The 22,673-nt window shown below is 56.5% G+C and overlaps 1 protein-coding gene and 1 long non-coding RNA gene across 15 annotated transcripts in view; one reads left to right on the top strand and one right to left on the bottom strand.

Moving 5' to 3' along the window:
- EBF3 (EBF transcription factor 3) overlaps positions 1–5,859 on the bottom strand; it is a 117,721-nt gene extending 111,862 nt beyond the window's left edge. For all 14 annotated transcript variants that reach the window (XM_036120720.2, XM_036120723.2, XM_036120721.2 and 11 more), the window contains exons 1-5: positions 5,188–5,859; positions 4,926–5,082; positions 4,497–4,560; positions 3,745–3,800; positions 681–754 (exon numbers count right to left, since the gene is read on the bottom strand). In XM_036120720.2, coding sequence (XP_035976613.1) covers positions 681–754; positions 3,745–3,800; positions 4,497–4,560; positions 4,926–5,082; positions 5,188–5,321 — 485 coding nt within the window. In that variant the 5' untranslated portion in view covers positions 5,322–5,859. The remainder of the gene's footprint in view (positions 1–680; positions 755–3,744; positions 3,801–4,496; positions 4,561–4,925; positions 5,083–5,187) is intronic.
- Positions 587–2,185, top strand: LOC144382525 (uncharacterized). The gene is made up of 2 exons (XR_013449556.1): positions 587–698; positions 1,909–2,185. It is a non-coding gene; the product is annotated as an uncharacterized LOC144382525 (long non-coding RNA).
- Positions 5,860–22,673: the final 16,814 nt, after the last annotated feature.

The following is a 22,673-nucleotide window of genomic DNA, read 5'->3' as shown; positions in this document are numbered from 1 at the left end:
GTCGCCTGGAAGCCCGCGAAGCAGGTCCTTATTCCTTGCAACTGTATTTCACATGCCGCACATACAAAGTCAATGATGCATTTTTATTTGCCATGTAGGGGTGAAAGTCTTGTGGTAGTTAGAAAAAAACAGGTGGGAAATTGCTCTTCTGACAGAGATCTCAAGGAACGAGCACACAATCTAACAACAATATGAACGATGCATCGCTGCTCTGGGGAAGAGGTTAACTGACAGAATCACAATCCAATTCTCACATGCACGAGCTCTATAATAAGTACAAAGAGTTTCCTTTTTATCAATAACAGACAATTGTGTATCTCAGGATGCGAGTGCTTGAGAAGGAAGTAGTAAAATGATTCCGAGTGCTCTCTGACTCCTCCCGCATCGGGGACAGAGGCATCACCCAGGACCTGTTTTCATTTTCTGACTACGCGGCCGCGACACGGCCAACATACTAATCCGCTCTGCCGAGCAGCCGGTCGCGTCGGGCGTCCGCACCGGGGCGGGGGAAGCGAGAGCCGGCTCCTCGGCGGCCAGGCGCGCAGACTGCGGCCGATTGCATTTCAATCGATGCCCTACCCGAAGCCGGGCGGGGTGGTGGCGCCTGCAGGCAGCGTCCTTTGTAGACGCAGCTGGCGCCCAGGCCGCCCGCGCCCCCGCTGCCCGCGCCCGCCGCTCACCTGCACATTATCTCGTGGGTCAGCAGCACGCGACACATCTCCGGGTTCTTGTCCTGGCCCTCGTACACGATGGCCTGCGGCGGGAGGGGGGACAAGCAGAGGCGGCGGTTACGCAGCGCCCGTGGCTTTGGCGCCCAATCGCCCCGGGCGCTGCGGGCCTGGCGGGCTGCAGGTGCACGGTGGGCACCGGGAGGCGTCAGGGCCCAGCCAGGCCACCCTCCCCGGCAGAGTCACCCCGGAGCGGAGCTAGGCCAAGGCAGCCTCCCGTCCCGGGCGCCCGCCGGGCCTGCGCCGGGCCTTGGGGTCCGGAGTGTGCCAGCCGGGCTGGGTCGGAAGCAGGGGGCGGGGGGGAGGGGGTAGCAATAGAGAAGCCCAGGCCGGGGCGCAGGAAGCGGAGGGGACGGGGCTCGGGGCTCCCGGACCCCCTCGGCTGCCCGCGCCGGCCGTGTCCTTGGGCCATTGTCTCCCCGGAGTTCCAGTCTGCGTGTTGGAAGCCGCCGACCAGAAGGCGCCGCGACCGGAGAAGCGGGGAGGAGCCGCCGGGGCAGCAGTGTGCTCGTGCGGAGCCCGCGCGCCCCGGCTGCCGCCGGCCTTCCCGAGCCAGGTGCCTGCGGCGGGCCGCCCGCCTTCCCGCGAGGCCCTGGGCGGCCGGGCTCCGAACGCGGCCCGCGGCCGGGGTGCTGCAGCCGCACGTGGCCGCGCCAGGCGCCCGCAGGAGTGCTCGGGGCCCCGGGGCGCCGGGCCCGCGCGGCCACGTGCTCCCCGCCGGATGATATTTGGAAAGAAAGTGCTAATGGCCAATCTGGTGTTTATTTTGAAACTGCTAACAATGATTTTTCTCGGGTAAAAAGGCAGTGTCTGCGCACACGCTCGGGTGGGTTTTGAGCAGAGGCTCCGCCAGATGGTGCGAAGCCCTAGGTGCGCTCACGACCGCGCTCAGCCCGGCTCTGCCGCCCGGAACCCGAGCCGGGGGCCGGGGGCCGGGGGCCGCCCGCACCGCCGCCCGCGCCAGCCCCACCGCCGGCCTCGCAGAAAAAGAAAAAAAGGGGGGGAAAGGTCACTGGGGGAGGGGCGGGGGGCGGGGGCCGGGAGCCGCAAGTTCCCGGCAGAAAAATTCCACGGAAGGGGGAGGGGAGTCCCCCTCTCCAGTTCCCTCCCCCCACCGAAAATTATCTGGAAATTACTTCCAATCTCCTCGGGCACTTCTAACACTTTCCTCCACTTCCAGGCGGACAAAGCCCTTTCTCCAGAAAGCCTGAGGCTGCCCTCTGGGAAGAGGGAAGGGTCCCAGCGAGCCCCTCTCCCCCAGACTCCCTCCCGATCTGCTCGGAACCACAGAAGTGATGGGTGTCACCGCAGGCCAACGGGCCGCCTGGGGCTTGGCCGAGGCGGACACCAGCACTTCGGAGAGCTCGGCTTGTCCTCCTATGGATCCCCGTATTTATATGTGATTTATTTTTTATTTTGTAGCACAAACAGAAATCCATAAACTGTCGGTTCAGCGCCATTGACTCTTTGATCAGTTACTGGGCTATTTCTTTCCTTCCCCCCGATCCCGTCAGTGAGAGGAGATTAAATGCCTTTATTTTCAGCCCTGCTTCTGTTGCAAAGGTACATGGCTAAACGAACAATAAGAATACACTTAAAACGAAGCCTCCTCCTCTAAGCAACAACAGAGAAACTTAGCGCTGCCTACATCAACCTCTTAATTAGAACACTGCGGCTTCCGACAACATTTAGCCCTTATATACAAAGGAAATAAAAGCACCCTGTCAACGAGCAGCCCTAGTTCCAGAGGCTCCTCTGGATCCAAGTGGAATAATTACCGAAGGGCACACGGCCTCCGTCTTTGTCAGAAACACGGTCGTCTACCTGTAAGATCTGTTCCACTCTGAGAGAAAACCACACTGTTTTACGCCGCAGACACTAAAATCCAACCCGCTTGTTGCCTAGGTAAGGACCAACTTTTAAAGGGGAAGTAAAATCCAAAAACTAATTGCTGTACACAGAGTGGGAAGCGAGCGAGCTGGGCTGCAGGAAGCACCAAGGAGTTCTTTTTCCCTTGGCTCACAATTCTTAAAGTTAGCATCAAAAATGAAGGTGCTACTTTCATTTCTAAGCCCGAAGCCCACCTTGGAAGTATATGTTAAATCAATCTGTTGGAGTGGGTTTACTGTACACATTGAACTTTCCCCTCCCCCAACACTATTTTAAGAAAATGAGGAGGGGGGTAAATTTTTACCAGGACTACACAACAACACACCACCCGGTACAAAACCAGCCAGAGACTGCACAAGGTCAGAAAGCAATGAAGCGCTTTTTCTGCACTTAATCACATTACTGATAGCCAATAGTTATCATCGGAAAAGTTGACCAAGACAGGTTAAATAATTTAATAAGGAACTGCTTGTAATTATGTTATTTACAAGGTATGACAGAGGGTGGGAGAGAGAGCAAAAGCTGCTCCCAGAGCAATGGACGGATGTGGGTGACCTCTGGAGCTGGGAGTTTGAATTATGGAGAGGGGAGGCTGAAAGGTGAAGACGCACTAGCGGAGAACAAGGTGACTTTTCACCCCAACACATTTCACTTTTAAATCCAAATCAACGTCTCGCGTTACTAGACCATCACACTGGAAAGGAGAAAAAAATGAACTAATCAAGTCCAACTCAATGGGCTTTGGAAAGGAGTTAGATGCCTTTGTTATAGAAAAAAAAAAAATCAATGAAATGATTCCAAGCAGAGAAACATTTAAAAATATATACAAGAGGGGAAGTATCCTGAAATTTCTGTCAAATATTAATTACCATAACTAATTAAGACAGAATTTTATCCCAATCACACGCCATCTGATGAAAGCATAGATGTCCTGTTCTAACGACACAACATGAACTGTTTTACCCATCGCATCATTTATTCCAATAAATATGGAATTCTCATTAGCATGTCAAGGAAACTAGATGCAAAACAACTCCACCAGTTCCGTTTGTCAGCACCCCCATCTCAACCCCAGGACAAGACAGCTGAGCAGCGCGGACTAGTGCGGAGGTTTGAACTTTCTCACCTGTTTGGTCATTGAATCTATGAGGCGAACATACAGATCCTGCTCCGTTCTGACTCCTGCAAAAAACAGGGACAAATTCTCATCAGGATTTTAGCGAGGGCACCTGGGGCACAGGAAGTCGGTAACTCAGGACCGCTGTGGGCAGTGAAGGAGCAAAACTTAGGCGTGCCCTTTAAAAGGCAAGAAAGGGAACCCCAATCACTTCGCCTTCTCTTGGTTTGTTTTCTTAATTAAGAACCTCAAGACTCCGAGGTTTGCACTGAAAGGTGCAACAAATTTGCCAGACTGAGAGCAGGCCTGGTCGCCACACCGGTGGGCCCATGCGCTCATTTATTTTTTAGAAAACAGAGAGCACCAAATGAGTGAGAGTTTGAACTCCTTCTAATGTCTCTCGAGGATTTTTTTTAAAAACTCGTGCACAGGAAGTAAGTTATGCTCCCGTTTATGGAGCTTCCCCCATCTCAATAATTAACATTAATTTGCAAAATTGAAAAAAGTCACTTAAAAGTGATGCTCTGCTGAAGCCCATATCGATCCCCCTTTTTACTTTCTGCTTCACGCCCCACCGGTTAATCATGTGAAGTGCCATCGACTTATTGATCGTTTATGTTTTGTTTTCCTTCTATGCCATGAGAAGAATTCGTGTTTACATCCGTGTCATTTTAATCTCAAAATCTTTATGTCCTCTAGCCGCTGTCTCGGGAAAGGGGCGCGAGCCGGGCAGGGGCGGGCAGGCGGCGGCGGCCACTTACCGTTGCTGTACAGCAACTGGAGTTTATAGTGGATGCCGTTGTTGGTTTTCTCGTTGTTGGGCTCCTGAAAGGAACGATAAATAATTGCATTGAGTGGGATCGGTGTCCGGCGCGGCCACCGCGCTCGGTGCCCCTCCGCGACCGAGGCCCGTGGCCTCACACATGGCAGGAGTCCCAGCTCGGAGCGGCGCGCTGATGTCACTCTCCTGCTGGAAGCCCAGCGTCCTCCTCGCCCCGAGTGAGTCCGGGCGCGGAGAAGTTGCGCAGCCCTCGGCGGGCCCGGGCGGCCGCACGTGGCGGCGGCGGCGGCGGGGGCGCCTGGCGGAGCGGTCCCCGCCGCCGAGGGGGGCACTGGGGCCACCGCGCTTGGGCACCGCCTGCCTCCCCCTTCTAGAAGGACGGAGGGCGTGACTGTGTGTTTGCACTTACTTTCTCTTTCTCCACAAAGTCCACAAAAGCGGTCCTTTCGATCTCCACCGGCTGGCCCTGCCTGTCGTAGAGCGCCAGCACGAAGTGGAAGAAATTGGACTTGCGGAGGTTGGAAGGCGGCTGCTTCTCGAAGTGCGCCCGCGCCAGCCCCACGCCGCTGCGGGAGGAAAGAGACAGCGGCCCGGTGAGGAGCGCGGCGCCGGCCGGCTGCGGGGACCCGGCGGGGCCGGGGCCAGGGCGCGCGGGGGCGGCCGGTACGTACCTCTGGGCGGCCGTGTTGGCGTCCACCACCCCCGCCGTGTGCATCCACGAGCGCACCGGGTTCATGCCGCTGCCCAGCGGCTCCTCCTTCATGGTCGTCCCCCCGCGCGGAATATTCTCCTGAATCCCAAACATGAAAACTGCTGGCGGCGGCCGCAGCTCCCGGCCGAAAGCGCTTCCGCGAGCAGCGGCGCTCGGGGCTCGGCGGCAGGCGGCTGCCCTGGCCGCGCTCGCCCTGCTCGGCGCCTGCGGTCCGGCCCGCCGCCGGCTTCAGCCCGTCCCGGGCAGGCGCGACATACACCGGCGGCCGGGCGCTCCGGACGGCCGGGGACGCGGAAGCGGCGGCACCGGCGGCCCCGGCGGCGGCGGCGGCGCTTCGGAGGAGCAGGACGCGGTGGCCGCGGATGCGGTTGTTGTTGTTGTTGTTTGCAGGCGCGCTCAACGTGGTGTCATCCTAGCCAGGCGGCGTCCGCGGCTGCAGGACACTGCGGGATCGCCCGCTTCTGGCGCGGCCCGCCTGCTCCAAAGACAAATAAACGGGGCAGTGAGTGCCGCGGCGCAGTCCCGGGCGCAGGCGGGGCGCGGCGGGGCCTGGAGCGGCGCGCGCAGCGGACGGAGGCGCACAAAACTCAGCCCTCTCTCCCCGAGGAATGGACCCTTTCCCGGGAGCCAAAACTCGAAGCCCCCGGGAGCGGCGCTGTCAGAGGGTGACGTCGGGGGGCGGCGCCTGCGCCATATATGGGAGCGGCCGCCCCTCGCCGCGCCCCTCGCCGCCGCCGCCGCCGCCGCGCTCGCTGACTGACTGCCTGACGGCGCCGCGAGCCGGCCCGAGCCCCGCGAGCCCCGCGAGCCCCGCCGCCACCGAGCGCCACCGAGCGCCGCCGCCGCCGCCCCCAGCCACGCTCCGCGGCTCCTCGCGCCCACCCGCAGCCCAGGAAGTTACTACTCGCCCAAATAAATCTCGAAATGAAACAAACAGCCTCTGCACGATTGCCGCTCGGCCCCCTGAATACCTCCTCCCCAAATCAGCCACACGGTCAAAACACTGTAGGGAGGAGGGGGTAAAGTGCCCAGACGCCCCCAAGTTGCCCAAACGCACGCAACAAACGCAAAGGGCCTCAGCTCGCCCTGGGGCGGCCCAAAGGGGGAAAGTGGGAAGCAGCACGCAGGCCGCAGGGAGGGGGCTGAAGGGGCAAGCAACCGACAGGGGATGGGGAGGGGGGGCGGTGGAGAGGGCAGGGCTCCCTCGCCAAGGCGGGGCGCGCAGCCCAGCCTGGTTTCTAAACAGACCTAAGGCTGCTGGGGGGCCGGTCTGCCCCGGTCTGGGCCTCGCCGGGCGCCGGTGTTTTCTGCCCTGGCGGAGGCCGCCGAGTGCCGGGCTGAGGACCCACGTCGGAGGCGGGCCCTGCCAGATGCTCTCTCTTTCCCGGTGGCCACGGGAGACCCGGTCCCCCGGCCTGTGCTTAAACGCGGCGAGTGACAAAGAAGGCTCCGGGCTCTCCGGACGGACAGGAAGCGCGCCCGGCCTCTCCGGCGACCCGGAGCCGGGGGTCCGGCTGCGCGCCCTGCTCGGTAGCTAGACCTCCCCGGCGCCAGCCTCTCTAAAAGCCGAGCGGACGCCGCGGGCGCTGGGGTCCTGCCCTCAGTGCCGCCGGGCCCGGGTGAGCGCGCGGCGCGCAGCTTCCCGACTGGTTTCGAGGAATCGGGAGGGCAGCAGGGCACGGGCAACGCGTGGGCCCGGCGGCAGAGCTCCTGCAGCGGGGACTCGGAACCCAGGCGCGCTGCCCGCCCAAAGGACGTCTGCACGACACGGAGCAGAGACCCAGGGGACGCCCAGGAGCTGTCCCGGCACTTCCCTGCCGAGAGAAAGCAGGCCCTTTCGATTAAAACAAAACCAAAACAGGTTTCAGGGTGCAAGTGTGTCGCAGGGCACCCCTTTCCTGGCCGGTATGGGGTGGCACTCTCTTTTTCCATGAATTGGCAGTGTGTGTACGTTAATATTTTAATTATTCGGGAAAAATCAAAGTCCGATTTACGTTATCTGGGGACCCCCACGCCTCTTGGAAGGGGTGAGAAAAAAAAAAAAAGATGTGTTGGAAAGCAATCTATTTTGCTGGTGTTGGGGGTTAATGACTATTGCCAAAGATAAGTGAATTATCAAAGCTGTTGCGCCAGTCCCATCTCAAAATCCATTACGGTGCCGGCCGTCTAATTAAATACGTAAGTATAATAAAATCATATTTTATGACTATTTGAGGGTAATGAGATTAGTCTTTAGAAGCGATCGCCACATATTAAAGATGCCACTGTCTATAGAATGTTAATAACCTTAAATCAAAGTGTATGGAAACTATTCACGATAAATTAAAAGAAAATTTCTGTATTCCTAGTAAGCCCAGAGCTTTCCACCTACCTCAGACTGAGTGGGGAAAGGAACACTTTCTTCATGGAGGGACGACGCAAAATAAAGTTGGCCATAGGTGTAGGGTGGGGTTGAGAAATTGCTTTGTGTCTGCGTGTTTAGCTGCTTCGAGGGCTCACGCAGGGCGAGCGGCCAGGCAAACGTTATTGTCAGAATATGCAAAGTACCTTTTCGGGAAAGATGAAGTTGGAAATAGGAAACAATGCTTCCTTTGTAGCACACTTCCTAAAATGCCCAGCCCGCCTTGGAGGTGCCCCCTTCCTTGCGCTAACGAAAGTATCATGCTTAAAATCATTTACAGTATCTTTAATTCAGATTACACGCGCCAAGGCGATTTAAATCTGATTACCAAATTAGAAGGTTTAAAAACAAATCCTTCTAAATCTGATACTGTTGACTAAAGAGGGGAAAGAAGTTCTATAAGCCCATCACATAAGGTAACGATCCTGCCCCAGAAAGAAAAGGGGTTTTAAACCTTTTTGACAACAAATGCAGCTGCCCCACTATTTTGGACGATATTAAGCGAAAATGAATGCAAATCTGTGTTCAGCAGCCATCTGGCCCGAAATGGGGGAATCAGCTGCTCTCACAACAGGCTCGGAGGCTGAATCCATTTCAGCTCATTTTCTAGATCATCTGGTCCCGCACCCAAAGCGTGGAAAATACGGTCTTTATCATTCACCAACTTTATCTTTTTTGTCACTCCACTGCTGGCTCTGAGCTGCGGGCACAAGGACTGCCTGACCGGGCCGGGTCTCCACCCGGGCCTGCTGGGGAGCAGCCTGGGAGGGCAACCCCTCACCCCCCACCTCACCCTACCCCAGATTTTCGCTTTAAAGAAGGGGGAACAGCAGCGGAGAGGAGACAGGGACAGTGCACCCAGGCTGGGGAGGAGGAAGGGGACTGCAGGTCAATTCCTGGATGCCCTGAGAGATGCTGGGAGCGCTTCCCAGCGCCGGCCTCCTCCCTCTGGAGTCCTGCTCCCGCCTCTCTCCCTTTCTGGGGAACTAGGGGCGCTCAGCGCCCAGGAAGGGGAAGCAGGAGGGTGGGGAGTGGAGGGGGGGTGGAGAGACAGGCTGACACTTTGGAAGTTGCGCAGGCAGGGCCGCTGGTCCAGCCTCCGCTCCCAGAGCGCTCCCAGGGGCCAGACAGACGCCCAGGGGCCGGTCCGGGCGGGGCCGGACCTTCGTTGGGAGCCCCGCGGGCCGCGACGGCGAAGGCGACCGCTCAGGGCCCCGCGCTCAACGCGATTTGCACGGGTGGCCCTTGCGCCGCCGCCGCCTCTCCGCCGCCGCCGCCGCCGCCTCCTCCTCGGAGGGTGGGAAGTATTCCTTTTGTGCGGATTTACGGGGAGAGGCTTCAATGAGCCCCCTCACATTTGCATTTAAATAGCGGCATCAAGCGCTTCGCGTGCCACACACCAGTGGGCTCCCAGATGTCACGCCGGAGTCAGTCAGATGGCCAGTGCCCAGCTGTCCTCCCCACGTCGTGCCGGAGCAGGCAGTGACCTTAAAGAGACAGCGCCCGCCGCCCCTGGAGCCCTGTTCGGGGAGCGGCGTGCAGAGCGCAGGGCAGAGGCGGCGCTTGGCCGCTGACCCGCGGCACCACCCGAGGCCCAGCCGGGCGGTACGACCGACCGGGCAGCGTCCGCACCCAGGCCCAGCCCGGCTTCCCTGCTCGCGGTGCAGCGCCCAGTGCCCCGGCTGCCGCGCGCGCCCAGCCCCTCCGCCCGCGTCCCCTACCCACCCGGGGAGGGCGAGGGGCCGTTCCGCGAGCGCCAGGCGTGAGCGTCCCCCTGGTACCTCCCCAGTCCCGGGACCTCCACTGTTGCGTGGTGCAAGGCCTGGAGAGCGGGAGGCGAGCTGGTGCCAGTCTCAGAGTCATCCAGAAACTTGGACCAAGTTGGGGTCCCAGGGAGTGAGGCCAGCCGCGGAGCCCGCACTGGCCCAACGCTCAGGGTACTTTGTGAACACCCCATCTCACTCGCGGCCCACTCCGGGGAGCCAGCCGACCTCCCTACCAGCCTTCCAAAGAGTAATAAACGGCATTTCCGGCGTTGAGAAGCCCGGGCACTGTGTTCCTGGAAGCCGAGCCCCCTGAGGCATCGGGGGCGCGCGGGCGCGTCCAGGCGCGGCGCCCTCGAAGGGCTCGTGGCCTCAGGCCCAGGCTGCGCGCCATGACACTCAGCCCTCGAGAAAGGGTGAGAAGCCGATGCGCCAAAGGCCCGCAGTTCGCGTTCCCGCCGCCAGTGCCGAGTTGCAGGCGCGGCCCGCCCCCACGTCCTCCGCGCCCGGAGGTCACGCTCGGCCTGCACCCGCTACCCGGCCTCCAGCCCCACTCCGGCTCCGGCTCCGGCTCAGGACCCGGCACTGCGCACAGGCAGGGGCCTGGGAAAGAACCCGAAATTGGAGAGTCAGACAGACCTTGGGCCCCGGCGGGAAGGAGGCCACAGGGGCCGGGAGGGCCAGAGAATAGGGAAATCCTGGGAAGACACACCTGGAAAGTCCCGTGAACTGCGGGATAGGGTGGAACAGCCATGCACTCGCAGACCCTGCCCACCGCGAGTCAGTGTCACGCGGCCCCTGAGTGCGTCCAGGGCTGGGACCTGTGCTGCGGGGTCACGCTCACCGGTGGGCCGCGGGAGGCCGGGGAGGTAAGGGCTCCCGTCTCGGGCCACCCCATCCTATTAAACTGCGCACAAAGGAGGCCGGGCCAGGTTTGGGTGGGTTTTCCAGGGCCAGAGAGAGCGCCTTCGCCATCCCAGGGCAGAGACAGAAGCCGCGGGGCCCTCAGGAGTCATGTGGAGAGCTGAATCCAAGCCAGGCCGCGCGGCCCGCCTGCCCTCGGAGGCAAGTAACCGGGCACCTCGCCCAGGACACACGGGGCGCCCCAACGGGTTCCTCTTGCCTCTGCTAGAAGGGGGGAGGCCTGGCTGGATTCACAGGTAAAAAGTGAACACTGAAGGGTCTCAGACCCCGGTTCTCTGCATTACCCCCCGCCCCATTCGTCATCCTGTAAGGTTAACGATGGTGAAGCCCGACCCCTGAGTACCGAAAAAGGCTCAATTCTCCAAGCTAGAATATGCAGGCGCCTCCTGTCTAAGCGGCCAAGTTTGACAAACAGCGCCTCCTGGGGTGGGGAGAGCAGTGTCGCCGCGCAGCCGAGAGCCAAGCCGCCGAGGCTTCCACCTACCCCAGGGCAGGTGGCTGCCGAGGCTCCCTGCCCGGCCTACCAGCTGCGCCGCGGCTCCTGCGCATCCCGCGCACCTAGGCCCCGCTGACCCCGTGAACCTAGGAGCGCGCGGAAACGTCCACCCAACGCCTGGTCCTGACTGCCGCCCACGTGTGTCTGCAAAATCCAGGCCGAGCCCGGCACCCGCGCCAAGGCCAGGGCAATGAGCGCCGCGCCCACGCCCTTGCTGACGAGAAACGTGCGCTCCAAGTGCCCAACCCGCGGGGGACAGCGGATGCGACCCGGAATTCTCTCGACCCTCTCCCTGGAAAACCCAGAGCTCTCCAAGCTGGGCGGAAAACGCCGGGGCGCACCTCGGTTCCTGCTGCGTGCGAAATTAGAAAGGAAACAGTTAATTACTGTCTCCTTGTCCTGACTTTTCTCTGGTTCCTTCGGTCACTTTGGCTGACCCCACCATTCTGAATCTGCCCTGGGGGCTCTTCAGCCACAGCGAGAATCCCAAATCAAACACTCGCATTCTGCGAGCTGGGTTTCTCCCAACGCACCTTGCAATCTTAAAGGTTGCCTCTCCGCAAAAAGCTTGGGAGGAGCACCTGAGCTGGGAAAGACAGCTGGTGCGTGGCGGGGTCCATCGGGCCCCAAAAAGGCGCAGCGATTTAACGAGCTGGAGTTTCCGGAGCTGCGTTCAGCGGCGCCCTAAGGCAGTCGGGCAGGATGCGCGGGAGCCAGCGCCCAGGACGTGGATTCCGCGCCCACCCGCCCCCGCCAGTTTACAAAGCAAACTTTCCCCTGAGTAGTTTCTAGATCGAACGGCGCACAGAGTGCGCCAATCAACACCTAAACAGACCCAAACTGTAGAAACACGGATCGATCAGATAATTTCAAATATTATAATTGGCTTTAATTAAACACACTGCGTTCTAATTAACTCTGAAATTTTAGCATGCTTTGGGACACTGGTGTCTGATTTGATATTGTCAGTCCAGATGTCCTAATAAAATTCAATCCTCCACTCAAGACTTCAATATTCACTAAGAACAAAATGCAAATTAAATGTAAAACCTAAAGTATCGCCAAAGGTATAATCAAGAAAGGTGTCTCAAAACTTCTCACTTTTTATTACGCAGTAGTTAAAAAATGCAGATTACATCCTAACAAGACCTCTCCAGCACGCCATAAATCTTAACTCTTTCCTGGGAGGGGGTGGGGTGCCCTGCCACTGGCTTAAATGTAAAGGAGGGGGATAACCAGACCCCGTGAAAGAATTGAGTACCCTCATCTGAAAGCTAACGGAGCGCAAAAGTTCGCCAATGAAATTCTGGCTTGAAATGGGTTTGCCAAAACCGGCAAAGGAGTTGGGGTGGTAGAGAGCCAAGGGCTGAGGGGGGACGGATTGGCATGGGATTGACGTCCTCCTCAGCAGGGACACTCGCCCACTCCTCGGCCGCACCTTAACGGGGTGTGTACACATCCGTTCCTGTGCGCAAAAATGGGTTGGTGGGTGACAGCTGCCTGGCCTGGTCAGTCCGCCCGGGTAATTATCTCAGCTGTAGGGACCGCGACGACGAGGCTGGGAGGAATGGGAGAGCACACTACCCTTGGACAGAAATGTGTCAAGCCCTCCTCCCTTCCCGCCTGCACAAACCCTTTCACCCACGTTCGCGCGATTTCTAAGGGGTCCAAGCTGGCGGACGGTATTGGGCAGCGCGCGGCGGCGGGACGGCCCCTCCGGGTAAGCCGGGCGCAGGCCATGCAGGGGGTGCGCCTTTGGTGACACATTTGGCCGCGACGTGATTCTTTACCAATCCGAGGGTCTGCTAAATTTACAGCCCAGAATGAGCCCTGTTAAAAGGAAGCTATTCTCACATTAAACATGTGTATGTTTTCCATACTAATGGAGTCACTTAAAGCTGTTGCTAATTTAACTTTTTAAAAAGGCCACACTGTGGAAATTTGCATTTTCTTTAGGATATTGAAATGAAGAGAAAACTGCTGGGCGGCGAGGCTGCCCAGGGCATAGCTAGGGGCCATGCAGAAATAAAAACAGATAAAGAAAAGAAGAAAGAAAGAAACCCGCCTCTCTTCTAGACTATTAATAAGCAATTTGTCCCGCTGAAATTTACATTGCAAAGCGGAGCGCGCCGGCAGCCGAGGCGGCTGGGCGGGCGCGGGCTCGGGCGGTGCACCCGGGGCGGGGCGGGGGCAGCCTCTGGGCCGTCCTGGCCGCCCCCGGGGGTGATCTATGGGCAGCTTTGAACTTGGTGTCCTTGCCGCCGCACGACCGACCCTCGCCCGCATCCACGCGTGTCTGCACGCCAGTGCCCCGCCTGGGCCGCGCGCCCGGAGAGCGAGGACTGGGGCTGCGCGGTCGCCACCAGGCCCGCCGCAGCCAGACTGGGGTCTCTCGAAGAGAACCCCTCCGCTCGCAGGAACGTCCCGGGCTCACTGACCCCCATCCGCCCCCAAAACGCTGACCAGGCCTTAAATTTAAAATGCCAACAACAAGCTTCATTTTTTTCCTGCCGAGCCGTGCTGCCCTGGCCCAAGTCAACTGCAAGTGCGGAGCCCCGCGCTCCGCGCCCACCCCGCGCCCCCGCCTGCTCCCCCGCCCGCGCGCGCCCGGCGCAGCGCGGCTCCCGAACCTAGCGTGGGGCCAGGGCGCCATCTACGGGCGCCGCGCGGCTCCGGGCGCCGCCGCCGCCTCCCGCCGGCCTTGCAGAGCCCGCTCCTCCTCCCGCCGCCGCCCGCGCTCGCCCCGCGCCGGCTCCGCCAGGCCTGCCACTTACCGCAATTACGCGACGCTCCCCGTGCCGTTTTGCTTATGAAACATGGATTGCTAGTCATGCGAACTTTTAAGCACTGTATTAAAACTTTCGAAATGAAGGCGCTCTCCTGCCGCAGATTTTTAGGCACGATTAAAAGATATGAAATGTAAAGATAATGCAATTTGATTTGTTAGTCTAACTGCGATTTGAGACTTGATGTCCCCAAAGACCAGGCGAGTTTTCCCCTTTATTTATTTTTATTAAAACATCAATCTACGCTGGAGCTGGGTGAACTCGGTTTCACCTGGAGAACATAAAATTCTCCATACCAGAGAAATAAGCACCTTTCATAAATCAGCGGTATTCCTGACACATCGATCAATTTTTGGTTGTTAATCCGAAAGGAGGAGTTTTAATTGCTTCCTGCGTTCTCTTCCAGGCACCTCGGCATTTCGACCTTTCCCTCCCTCCCTCCAAGGGTCTCACTTTTGTATGGAGGGGAGGGGCGGGGATTGCAAAATCCCGGGTCCTTCTACTAAACCCCGGGAACCCCCAATCTCCGCCTGCGCCCGTGCGCGCCTCCCCCGCGCCGAGGGCCCGCCGCCCGCGCTCACCTCCCCGCTGTCGGGCCAGGAGGAGCGCAGGCAGAGCCCCCCCAGAGCCCGAGGGGCTGCCCAGGCAGTGCTTGCCGGCCGACAAAACGCTGCCAGGACGCGGCGCAAAAGTTCACTGCAAGGCCAGGCCCAGAGCGCCGCCCAAGGTCCCGGGCTCCCGCAGCCCCAACCCCGCCGCGCGCGCCTCCGCCAATGCCCCCGACCGCGCCCCCCGCGGGCGAGCAGAGCGCACCCGGGATGGGGGATGGCGCAGTCGGCGCAGCCTGGCCCCCCTGCGCCCAGCGCCCGGCCCGCGGCGCGCCAAGTTCAACTTTGGTGGCCGCTGGCCTCTGGGGGCCGCAGGCTGGGGCCGGGAGCCCCCGACGGGACCGTGAGCAGTCCCCGCGCGCTTACCTGCGCCGCTCATTCGACGGGCGTCGCGGGGCGCCCTGGCCGCGAGGTGGCGGCGGCGCCAGCGGCGGGCCGGGAGGGTGTGCGGCCCGGCGCCTTCCCACGTTCCCACTTCCCACCCTCCCGGGAGAGCCCACGGGCCCGGCCGCGAGCGCGTCAGTGCGCACGCGCCGCGCTGCCTTCCACCGCGGGAGGCGGCGGCGCGGCGGGCGGGGGCCGGGCGGGGGCCGGGCGGGGGCGCAAGAAGGTGCCCGCAGGCGGCCCCGCGGCCCGCCCGCCGCCGTGCCCCCGGGCCGCAGCTGCGCCCCACTCTCGCCACCGTGAGGAGGGACCTCCAGGGCGCCCCAGTGGGCCGGGCGCGGGGCCCCCACGGGGAGGCCTTTCGCTAGGCCCGGAGGCCCGCTCCTTCTTCCAGGGCCCAATGGCTTTGGTGACCCCTGGCCAAGAGAGCGCGCCAAACCCGGGGAGTGGCTCCCCGGCGTAGACACCTGTCCCTAAGCGCGTATCCCAGGCTCGGGTTGGCCCGAAGCCGTCGGTGTAGACTCGTGCACTCTCCCAAACAGAGGATGGCGCGGGTCCGCCTGGGCCTTTTTGGTAATGCTGGGTGAGGGGACAGCTTCCTTGGAGTCTGGATGCTAATAATCTAGTGGGAAGCGCTCAACTGCCAGGCGGTTACAGTGAAATGGGGCCAGGCAAGAGCTCTCCCACAAAGAGAGGAGGGCTGGGATTCTCCCGATAAAGCCACTGTGCAAAAGAATAGAATAGATACCTGGTCCCATGAGCTGAGTGTGGCGTTCAGGGCAACGTCAGCTGACTCCAACGCCCCGGGGAGAGAATGAGGCCAAGCGGCCTTGACCACCACACTCTGCCTTTGGTGTCACCCAGGAAATGACCAGATGTGGGACCTTTGCCATTAACATCTGGAGCTGCTGCTGAAGGCAAGAACAGGGGTCCGGCGCGCGTGTCCGCATCCCTGACCCGCTGGCTGGCTGGCCCTTGGGTTGGAAGAAGCTGACTTTTAACCAAGGTGGCTGGCTCCAGGCCCTGTGTCCCTACAGTGACTGCTTATTTTTATAGTATACCCCTTTGCTGAGAACCTAGTACTATCTCTTACTAATTCTTATCTACCTGCTTCCTCAAGACCTAAGTGCAATGTAGATCCCCAGATAAAGACGACTTTCGTGTAGCCAAGTTTGTCTTCAAAAACAGAAAGCACCAGCGGGTCAGAATTGGACTTTCACCATCAACAATGCATTGCTTTTCTCCCCTGTTTCTTGCTCCTAGATTTGTTTTGTTCTCTTTATTTCAACCTTTTGTAGTGAAAGTTAAATGTGCTGAATCATGAAATCTTACTGGAAGGGAAAAGTTATTTTTGGCCATTTATTTAGTAAAAAGCACTCTAGAGAATGCAACCCAGAAATGTACTTTATTATGATAGCTTAATGTAAGAAAAGAACTAAATAAGGAATATTTCCCCTTTGTCATCTTCACTTGGGAATCATTTTTAATGTGAGCCAGCATGAAACCATTTAAGCAATATGGAATATTTTAAGATATAAAATTACCCATGTTTTTAATAGCAGCTCACATGTATTGAATGTTATGTGCTGGGCACCCGAGACAGGTGGGAAAGTTAAAGGACACGTCCTGGTCATACTACCAGAAAGCTGGGACTCCAACCCCGCTGCTGGACTCCAGAACTCCAGCCATGATGTGGTTCAGCCACATGTGCCTTCAGAGGCGAAGGACGGGGAGGTTAGGTGTCTTAAAGTCACTCTGCATGCATGGAGCCCTGAAATGGCCTTTGCTAAGTGTGCCCAGGTAGGATGTGGAATGACAAGAAAGAGGCTAAGGGGATGGGTAGGATCCCTCTAATGTTGGGTTGGTGACCCTTCCTTCTCCAACCCTCCTCCTCTGCAATCTTACCTGCCCTCCAAAGGTGCCACCCTGGGCCTCCTTTCTCCAAATGCTCCTAGAGAATGGAGACCTGGCCTTACTCTTGGTAGATCCTCGAGGATTTCTTTTTCTTTTTTTTTTTTTTTACGGGAATGAGAAATGAATGGAGAACATTTAGTCATGTAGGTAATTGTTCCTGGTCAAAGGCCTGGGAGAGGAATGGCCCTGGTCACATAAGTTCATGAAGGAAATGACATAATCAGATGGGACAGTTTGAGAAAACCCATCACTGTTATGGGAAAGAGCTTGGCCATTGACCCGTTGACAGGAGACCCGTGACCTTACCTCCATATACAAATAACAGCGCAGAGTTATCCTTTAGTAGGAATAATCACTGACTTTCTCCATGCCTCACTTATGGGATACGGTGATTGCTGCCCCCTTCGCTGCCCTCCTTTGTCCCACAAATATTCATGTAGGCTGGGTCAGGCTGTGCTCAGTAGTGAGCAAGGCCCTGCTCTCATGGTGCTTGAGGGCCAGCCTGTGGAGTGCGAGGACGCAGCTCTGAGATGTTTGCAGCAGGAAAGGCTTCGGTACATCTAACAGGCACATAAAAATCAATGTCCATCTCATCATCTGTCATTGTCCACATGTGTATGATCTGTCACTGGCCTCTGTACCCAGAAACAAATTCACAAACATCAATACTCAAACCTGTTTCAATATTTACTTTTATCTCTTTGTCCATAAGAAGCAATGTGCCTTGTGGTCCCTACTAACCAGCCAACATTTTAAGTGTGAGGCGAGGTGGGACTTTCCCAATGCCAAATTAGCACTAGCCCAAGGGTGCAGAGGAATGGAGGGGCCCCAGTGCAGAAATTCAGCAGAGGTGAAACTTGGTCACCTAATCCAGAAGTGAGAACTTAATCCTGGGCATTTTCAGAGGACAAAAGGTCTCAGCAATTCTTTGCTTTATTTGCTGACCTACTGTATGAAACACATCTGTATGTGGATTCCCCCTGTGGGAAATTCCTGAACTTGGGACTCACCCATTCTCTTCATCTGGTTGATGAGTTCTTAGCAAGGAGCTGGACACAGCATGCGGGATCAGCAAATAATTGTTGAATTCATACAGATGTGATTCAACCTTAGAGACATGGTATTGTGGAAAGTTTCACACACACACCCAAGTTGATAGACCAGGAAGACAAAATTGGCTCTTCTGCTCAGAACATTGTAGTCCCTCCACATTTCTTCTTGCCTGTAAGGAAAAAAATATTTTAATTAAAATGGCAACTGATTTGGTCAAATATGCCATGACCTGCTTCGTGACATTTTTGCTCTTGCATTCCAGTGGAGTAACCTGGGTGAGAGTAACAAAGGAAACCACCCGCTGTCCACAGAAGCCAGCCAGGAAAAGCCACTTGTGGGATGCAGGTGGGGGTGGGAAGTGAGACCTGGGCAGTGGCGAGCAGCCATCCATGTGATAAGCCAGGCCAGGGGTGATGGGAACCAGCTTCCTAGGGCCTTTTGTGTTGGCCTGGGATGGTGGTTCTAGGCTGAGACCCACCTCTCCAGTTTGTGGAGATGGCAGACCGCTTTCCCGAGACTCGATTCAAGCAACTTGATTCAAGACTGTTTTCAAGGTGTGAAGGGAGGCATTCGGGGTGACCCTGCGAGATACCCTGGCCCTCCGCATTCAAGGGAATATGATGGCGGTTCTGTCCTACAATCATTCATGAAGAGAAATCCTAGGGTTGTTCTAGGCCCATAAAACATAATATTTGAGAAAGAAAAGACTGAGATGCATATGTTGATGGGAAAAAAAATCCTGTGATCATTGAGGCCTGTTTTCACCCTAACATATGTATATCCAACTCTTTATTTTTTCAGTATAGGCCTCTATATTTTCATTTCTCATTCTTCTATTGACCTAAAGCCTTGAAAGTCAACTCTTTTAAACCTATGACATGTGAATTACACCTCAGTTCAGAAGAACACTTTAATCTAAATACAGCAGCTGGTGCACGAAATGGTTGCCTGAGGCAGGGACTTGCATGCAGGTAGTTCGCCCAGAAGAGCTGGGAAGGGAGTAGGGAGGCAGGGAGGATACGGAGGCTAAGCAGAAGATGGCCTGGCTGTGTGACCCTGCAGACCTTCCCATCACAAAGTGGAGCCAATCCCCTTGCCCACCCTTTGATTTTGAGTTGGGCTGCATGACTTGCCTCGGCCTCTGGAGGTTAGCTGTCGTGTGGGATGTCCCCACTTCTGCTTTTCGTGCCTCTGTCTTCACTGTAGGAACAGACCCAACCAGCGACTATTATGGAATGGACATGTGGCACGGAGCCCAGTGGCCCCGCCAAGGCTGTCCCGGACCAGCCGGCAGCCAGCTGACCCACAAAAGGGGAGAGAGCCCACCAGGATCAGCAGAGCCATCCAGCCAAACTACGGCAGGAGGCAGATGTGTGAGAGCCCAACCCACACCAGAGTCACCTCTCTGCTGTGTCGTAGGGTGGCTGGTTATGCAGCATTATGTCGCATAACCCAGAAGATGGCTTCGGTCTGGTCCCTCGAGACACTCAGAGTGTAAGTTAGTCTCACGGTTCTCCTGCCCAAGGTGAGGGAGCAGGCCTTTCACACTCCTGCGGCCAGTCGTCCCTGGCTAAAAGGCTCCCTGGGGAGCCATGACTTCTCTGACCCTTCCAACCTGCTCGGCCCGTAGCAAAGCTTCATATTCATTGACACTTTGGAGTCCATTGCAAAATCTACTTGGTGAAGAAGCTCAGATGCTCAAGACCTGGGAAATGAACAGAATTTCTAATATCCAGTGATCATGCCAAGATTGGAGAGGTAGGGCAAGCAGTGTTCTAGCTTTCTTTTCCTGTGCGCATTAAGAAGAGAGAACAAGGGGCACCTGGGTGGCTCAGTCGGTTGTGGAAGCGTCTGCCTTCAACTCAGGTCATGATCCCAGGGTCCTGGGATCGAGCCCCATGTCGGGTTCTCCACTCAGCCAGGAGTGTGCTTCTCCCTCTCTTCCCTGCTTGTGCTCTCTCTTGCTATCTCTGTCGCTATCTCTGTCCCTCTCTCTCAAATAAATAAGTAAAACCTTAAAAAAAAAAAAAAAGAAGAAGAGAGAACAAGCCATGCACCCAGGACTCAAAGAAAGTGACGTCAGGTGTTCTGGCAAGGACCCAGTCAAGCCCACCCAGACATCTGACCTACAGAACTGTGAGATAGTAAATGGGTGTTTTTTAAACCACTAAATTCGTGGCAATTTATTACAGCAACAACAGACAAGGAACACACCCACCTTTGCTGCCTGGAGGCCAATGCTCATCGCTTAAGCTGTGTGTCGGTCAGTTGGCCGTGGTGGTGCTGCTCACCTTCCCCAGTACAGTCACATAAACAGCAGTCATGCTTCCTCGCACGTGCACCTGCAGGTTGGCTGGGGCAGCTGTGTGATCTGGGCCCTGCTGCTTGCATACAGCTAGGTGTGGCTTCAGACCGCAAGTTCTGTTCAGGTCAGCTCTGCATGTCTCTCATCTTCTGGGACCAGCCAGCCCTGGGCATGTGCTTCTCAGGGAGGGGAAGAATTGGGACAGGAACTGACAGAAGAACCCTGAGAAGCGTGTGTGGACTCCAAGTCCTTTGGTGCTGGAGCCCTGAGAAGGACAGGCACATTCTCCTGGGTCCTGGGCTCCTTTGTCCCTCATCCCATACCCTCCAGTAGGCATACAAAGCCAGCTCTGGCCTTCAGAGGGGCCAACCCCCCAAATGTGGTTTGATCTCTAGAGATGGAGGCCCCTGGCTCTGTCCTGCCTGGACTTGTATCTCCTCTTGCAGCCTGTGACTTCACCCCAGACTTTATCCCTGCACCTTACCTGCAGAGGCCCCCCTCCAGCTGCTAGGCATGCCCCATGAAAGAGAGAAGGACCAGCAAGTGGGCTTGGGGCCAAGGCAGGATGCCCTGCAAGGATGGGCCCCAGAGTAAGCAGGCAGAGCAAAGAGTTTGGCCTCCAAAGAAAGGTCTGGACTTTGTCTTGGTGATAGGACAAAGTGATAGGAGTGTCTTTGTTACTCATGAGCCCTCACCACATCTGATAGTTTGTGCTAACGGGATGACTAAGGTAGGTGCTGGCTGTGCCAGAAAAAGCAGCCATGGGATTAGAGGGTGGGGGCTGGGGGCCTCAGGGTATCAGCCCAGCCTCTTGGGGGAGGGGAGCTGGAGCTGGAGCTAGAGCTGGAGCTAGAGTTCAACCACACGGGCAAATCAATCAATGGAGCATACCTGTGTAATGAAATCTCAATAACAGCTCTGGACACTGAACTCTATGGGCTTCCCTGGTTGGCAGTACTCAGTGCTTGTTGTCACACATTGTGACCGGAGGGGTAACACTGTCCAGGACTCCATGGAGAAAGGAAAACCAAAGCTCTGTGTTTGGATGCCTCCCAGATTCCACTGTATGTACCTTCCCCTTTGGCTGGTTCCACTTTGATGCTTTGCCTGGAATAACTATGGGTATGATAGAGGTTACCATGAAATGAGCAGTATCTCTGACCCTAAGGGCCCCCCTTCCTGATCCTGATCCAGGCAGGAGCCGTAGGCTATCTCAGCAGGACTGCAGATGGGCTGGCATGTTTTCTGGGGGCTCCTTGGCTCCCGGCTGGCCACAGGCTGCGGCAGACCCAGTCCGGAGGCCTGGACGCGCTGCCAGTACCTGGGGAAAAGGCTGCCCAGCGGCCGAGCCCTACAGTGGGGGACGGGATGCACATCAGCCCCATCAGGATGCTATGATGATGAAGAGGCTGCAAAGGTCGAGAGGAAAGACCCCCCAGTACTCATCCCCATCTGTTCCTCCTGCTGGTTGGAGAACAGCTCCAGACAGGCCCTGTGTGTCTTGTGCTTACTGCCTCCAAACCCCCAGCACCTAGCACAGTGCTGACGGCCTCCAATTCATACACCTTCAATTTAGCAACTCTTGACTACCTTAAAAATCCCAGAGAGAGTTCAGATTGGTCTGGGATGGCTCACATAACCAGTCACAAACTAAGTATGGTGATGCCAGGAGGATGGGATCCTTTGCCAGGTCAGCATCCATCCCAAAACTGCCTGGTGAGGAGTGGACCCAAAGGAAAGGATGCAGGGCAACGAGATGAGTCCACCACAGCAACTTGGGGGTCTTGCCCCTCGATGAGCCTTGAGGTATCTTTCAATACAATTCTGTTATTCAGTTCTGGCTACAGCAGCTGCTATGGGGGGCATTTTTAGTTGTATTTCTAGGAGAGACTCTCCCCTTTCATCCTGGTATGGCCCTGTTTCTCCATGGAGTGTGAGTAGAGATGATATGTGTATCCTCTGAGTTGAGCTTTTAGGATGATGTGTGCCTTCTCCAGTCTCTTTGACCTTCCCCTGGCTGGAATCCAAGGTCTCCATGTCTCAGGGGACAGCAGAGCCACAAGCTGGAAGGAGCCTGGGCCCCTAGGTCACCACATGGAGGAAGTTTCCCCACCAAGCAAACCTTCATTGGACTGTTATGTGAGTGAGCAGTAAACTATTTTCAGCTGCTGAAATTTTGGAGCTTATTCATTTACAGCAACTAACTCATGCAATATTCATGGTGATCAGTTCTAATGGCCTAGAGAAAAAGGTGCTACCCTGGGCCAGAAAATTATGCTCTGCAAACCATAATGGCTATCTGTACACTGGGAGTGATCCTGTATGTAACATTACACTGGTCCCAATCCACAGGGCATAAGGAAAGACTCAGAGGAATGTGTGACTTGGTGTCTATTGGGGCTTATTTTTAAAGCAGCTTATTTTTAAAAGTGGAAATTTCTATTGTTTACTTAAAATTACAAATAGTACCTGCATATAATTAACAATTTGGGATTTACAACAAAATAGGGAGATAAAAAAATGAGTCACTGGTTAACTTTTTGGAGTATTTCCATCCAGTCTTTTCAAAAAGACATTTGGAGATATATGCTTTTCTGTGACCAGGTGCATTTTGTGCACCTAAATTTTTTTTCTTAAAAATAATAACAATAAGAAATTTCTGCTTCTGGGAAGATGGAGTAGATGAACTTTTTTCTTTTCCTCCTGCTAGGTACAACTAAAAACCCTGGACCTTATATGTAAAATATACATGAGAAGACTGAAAAGTGTCAAGGAGAAGAAAGACCAGCTAGGGATCTTGAGACCCAGGGA

This window comes from Halichoerus grypus, chromosome 7 (assembly GCF_964656455.1).
Source record: "Halichoerus grypus chromosome 7, mHalGry1.hap1.1, whole genome shotgun sequence".
Lineage (NCBI taxonomy): Eukaryota > Metazoa > Chordata > Mammalia > Carnivora > Phocidae > Halichoerus > Halichoerus grypus.
The sequence above is the reverse complement of the archived record's forward strand: the minus strand, read 5'-3'. Positions and strand labels throughout refer to the sequence as shown.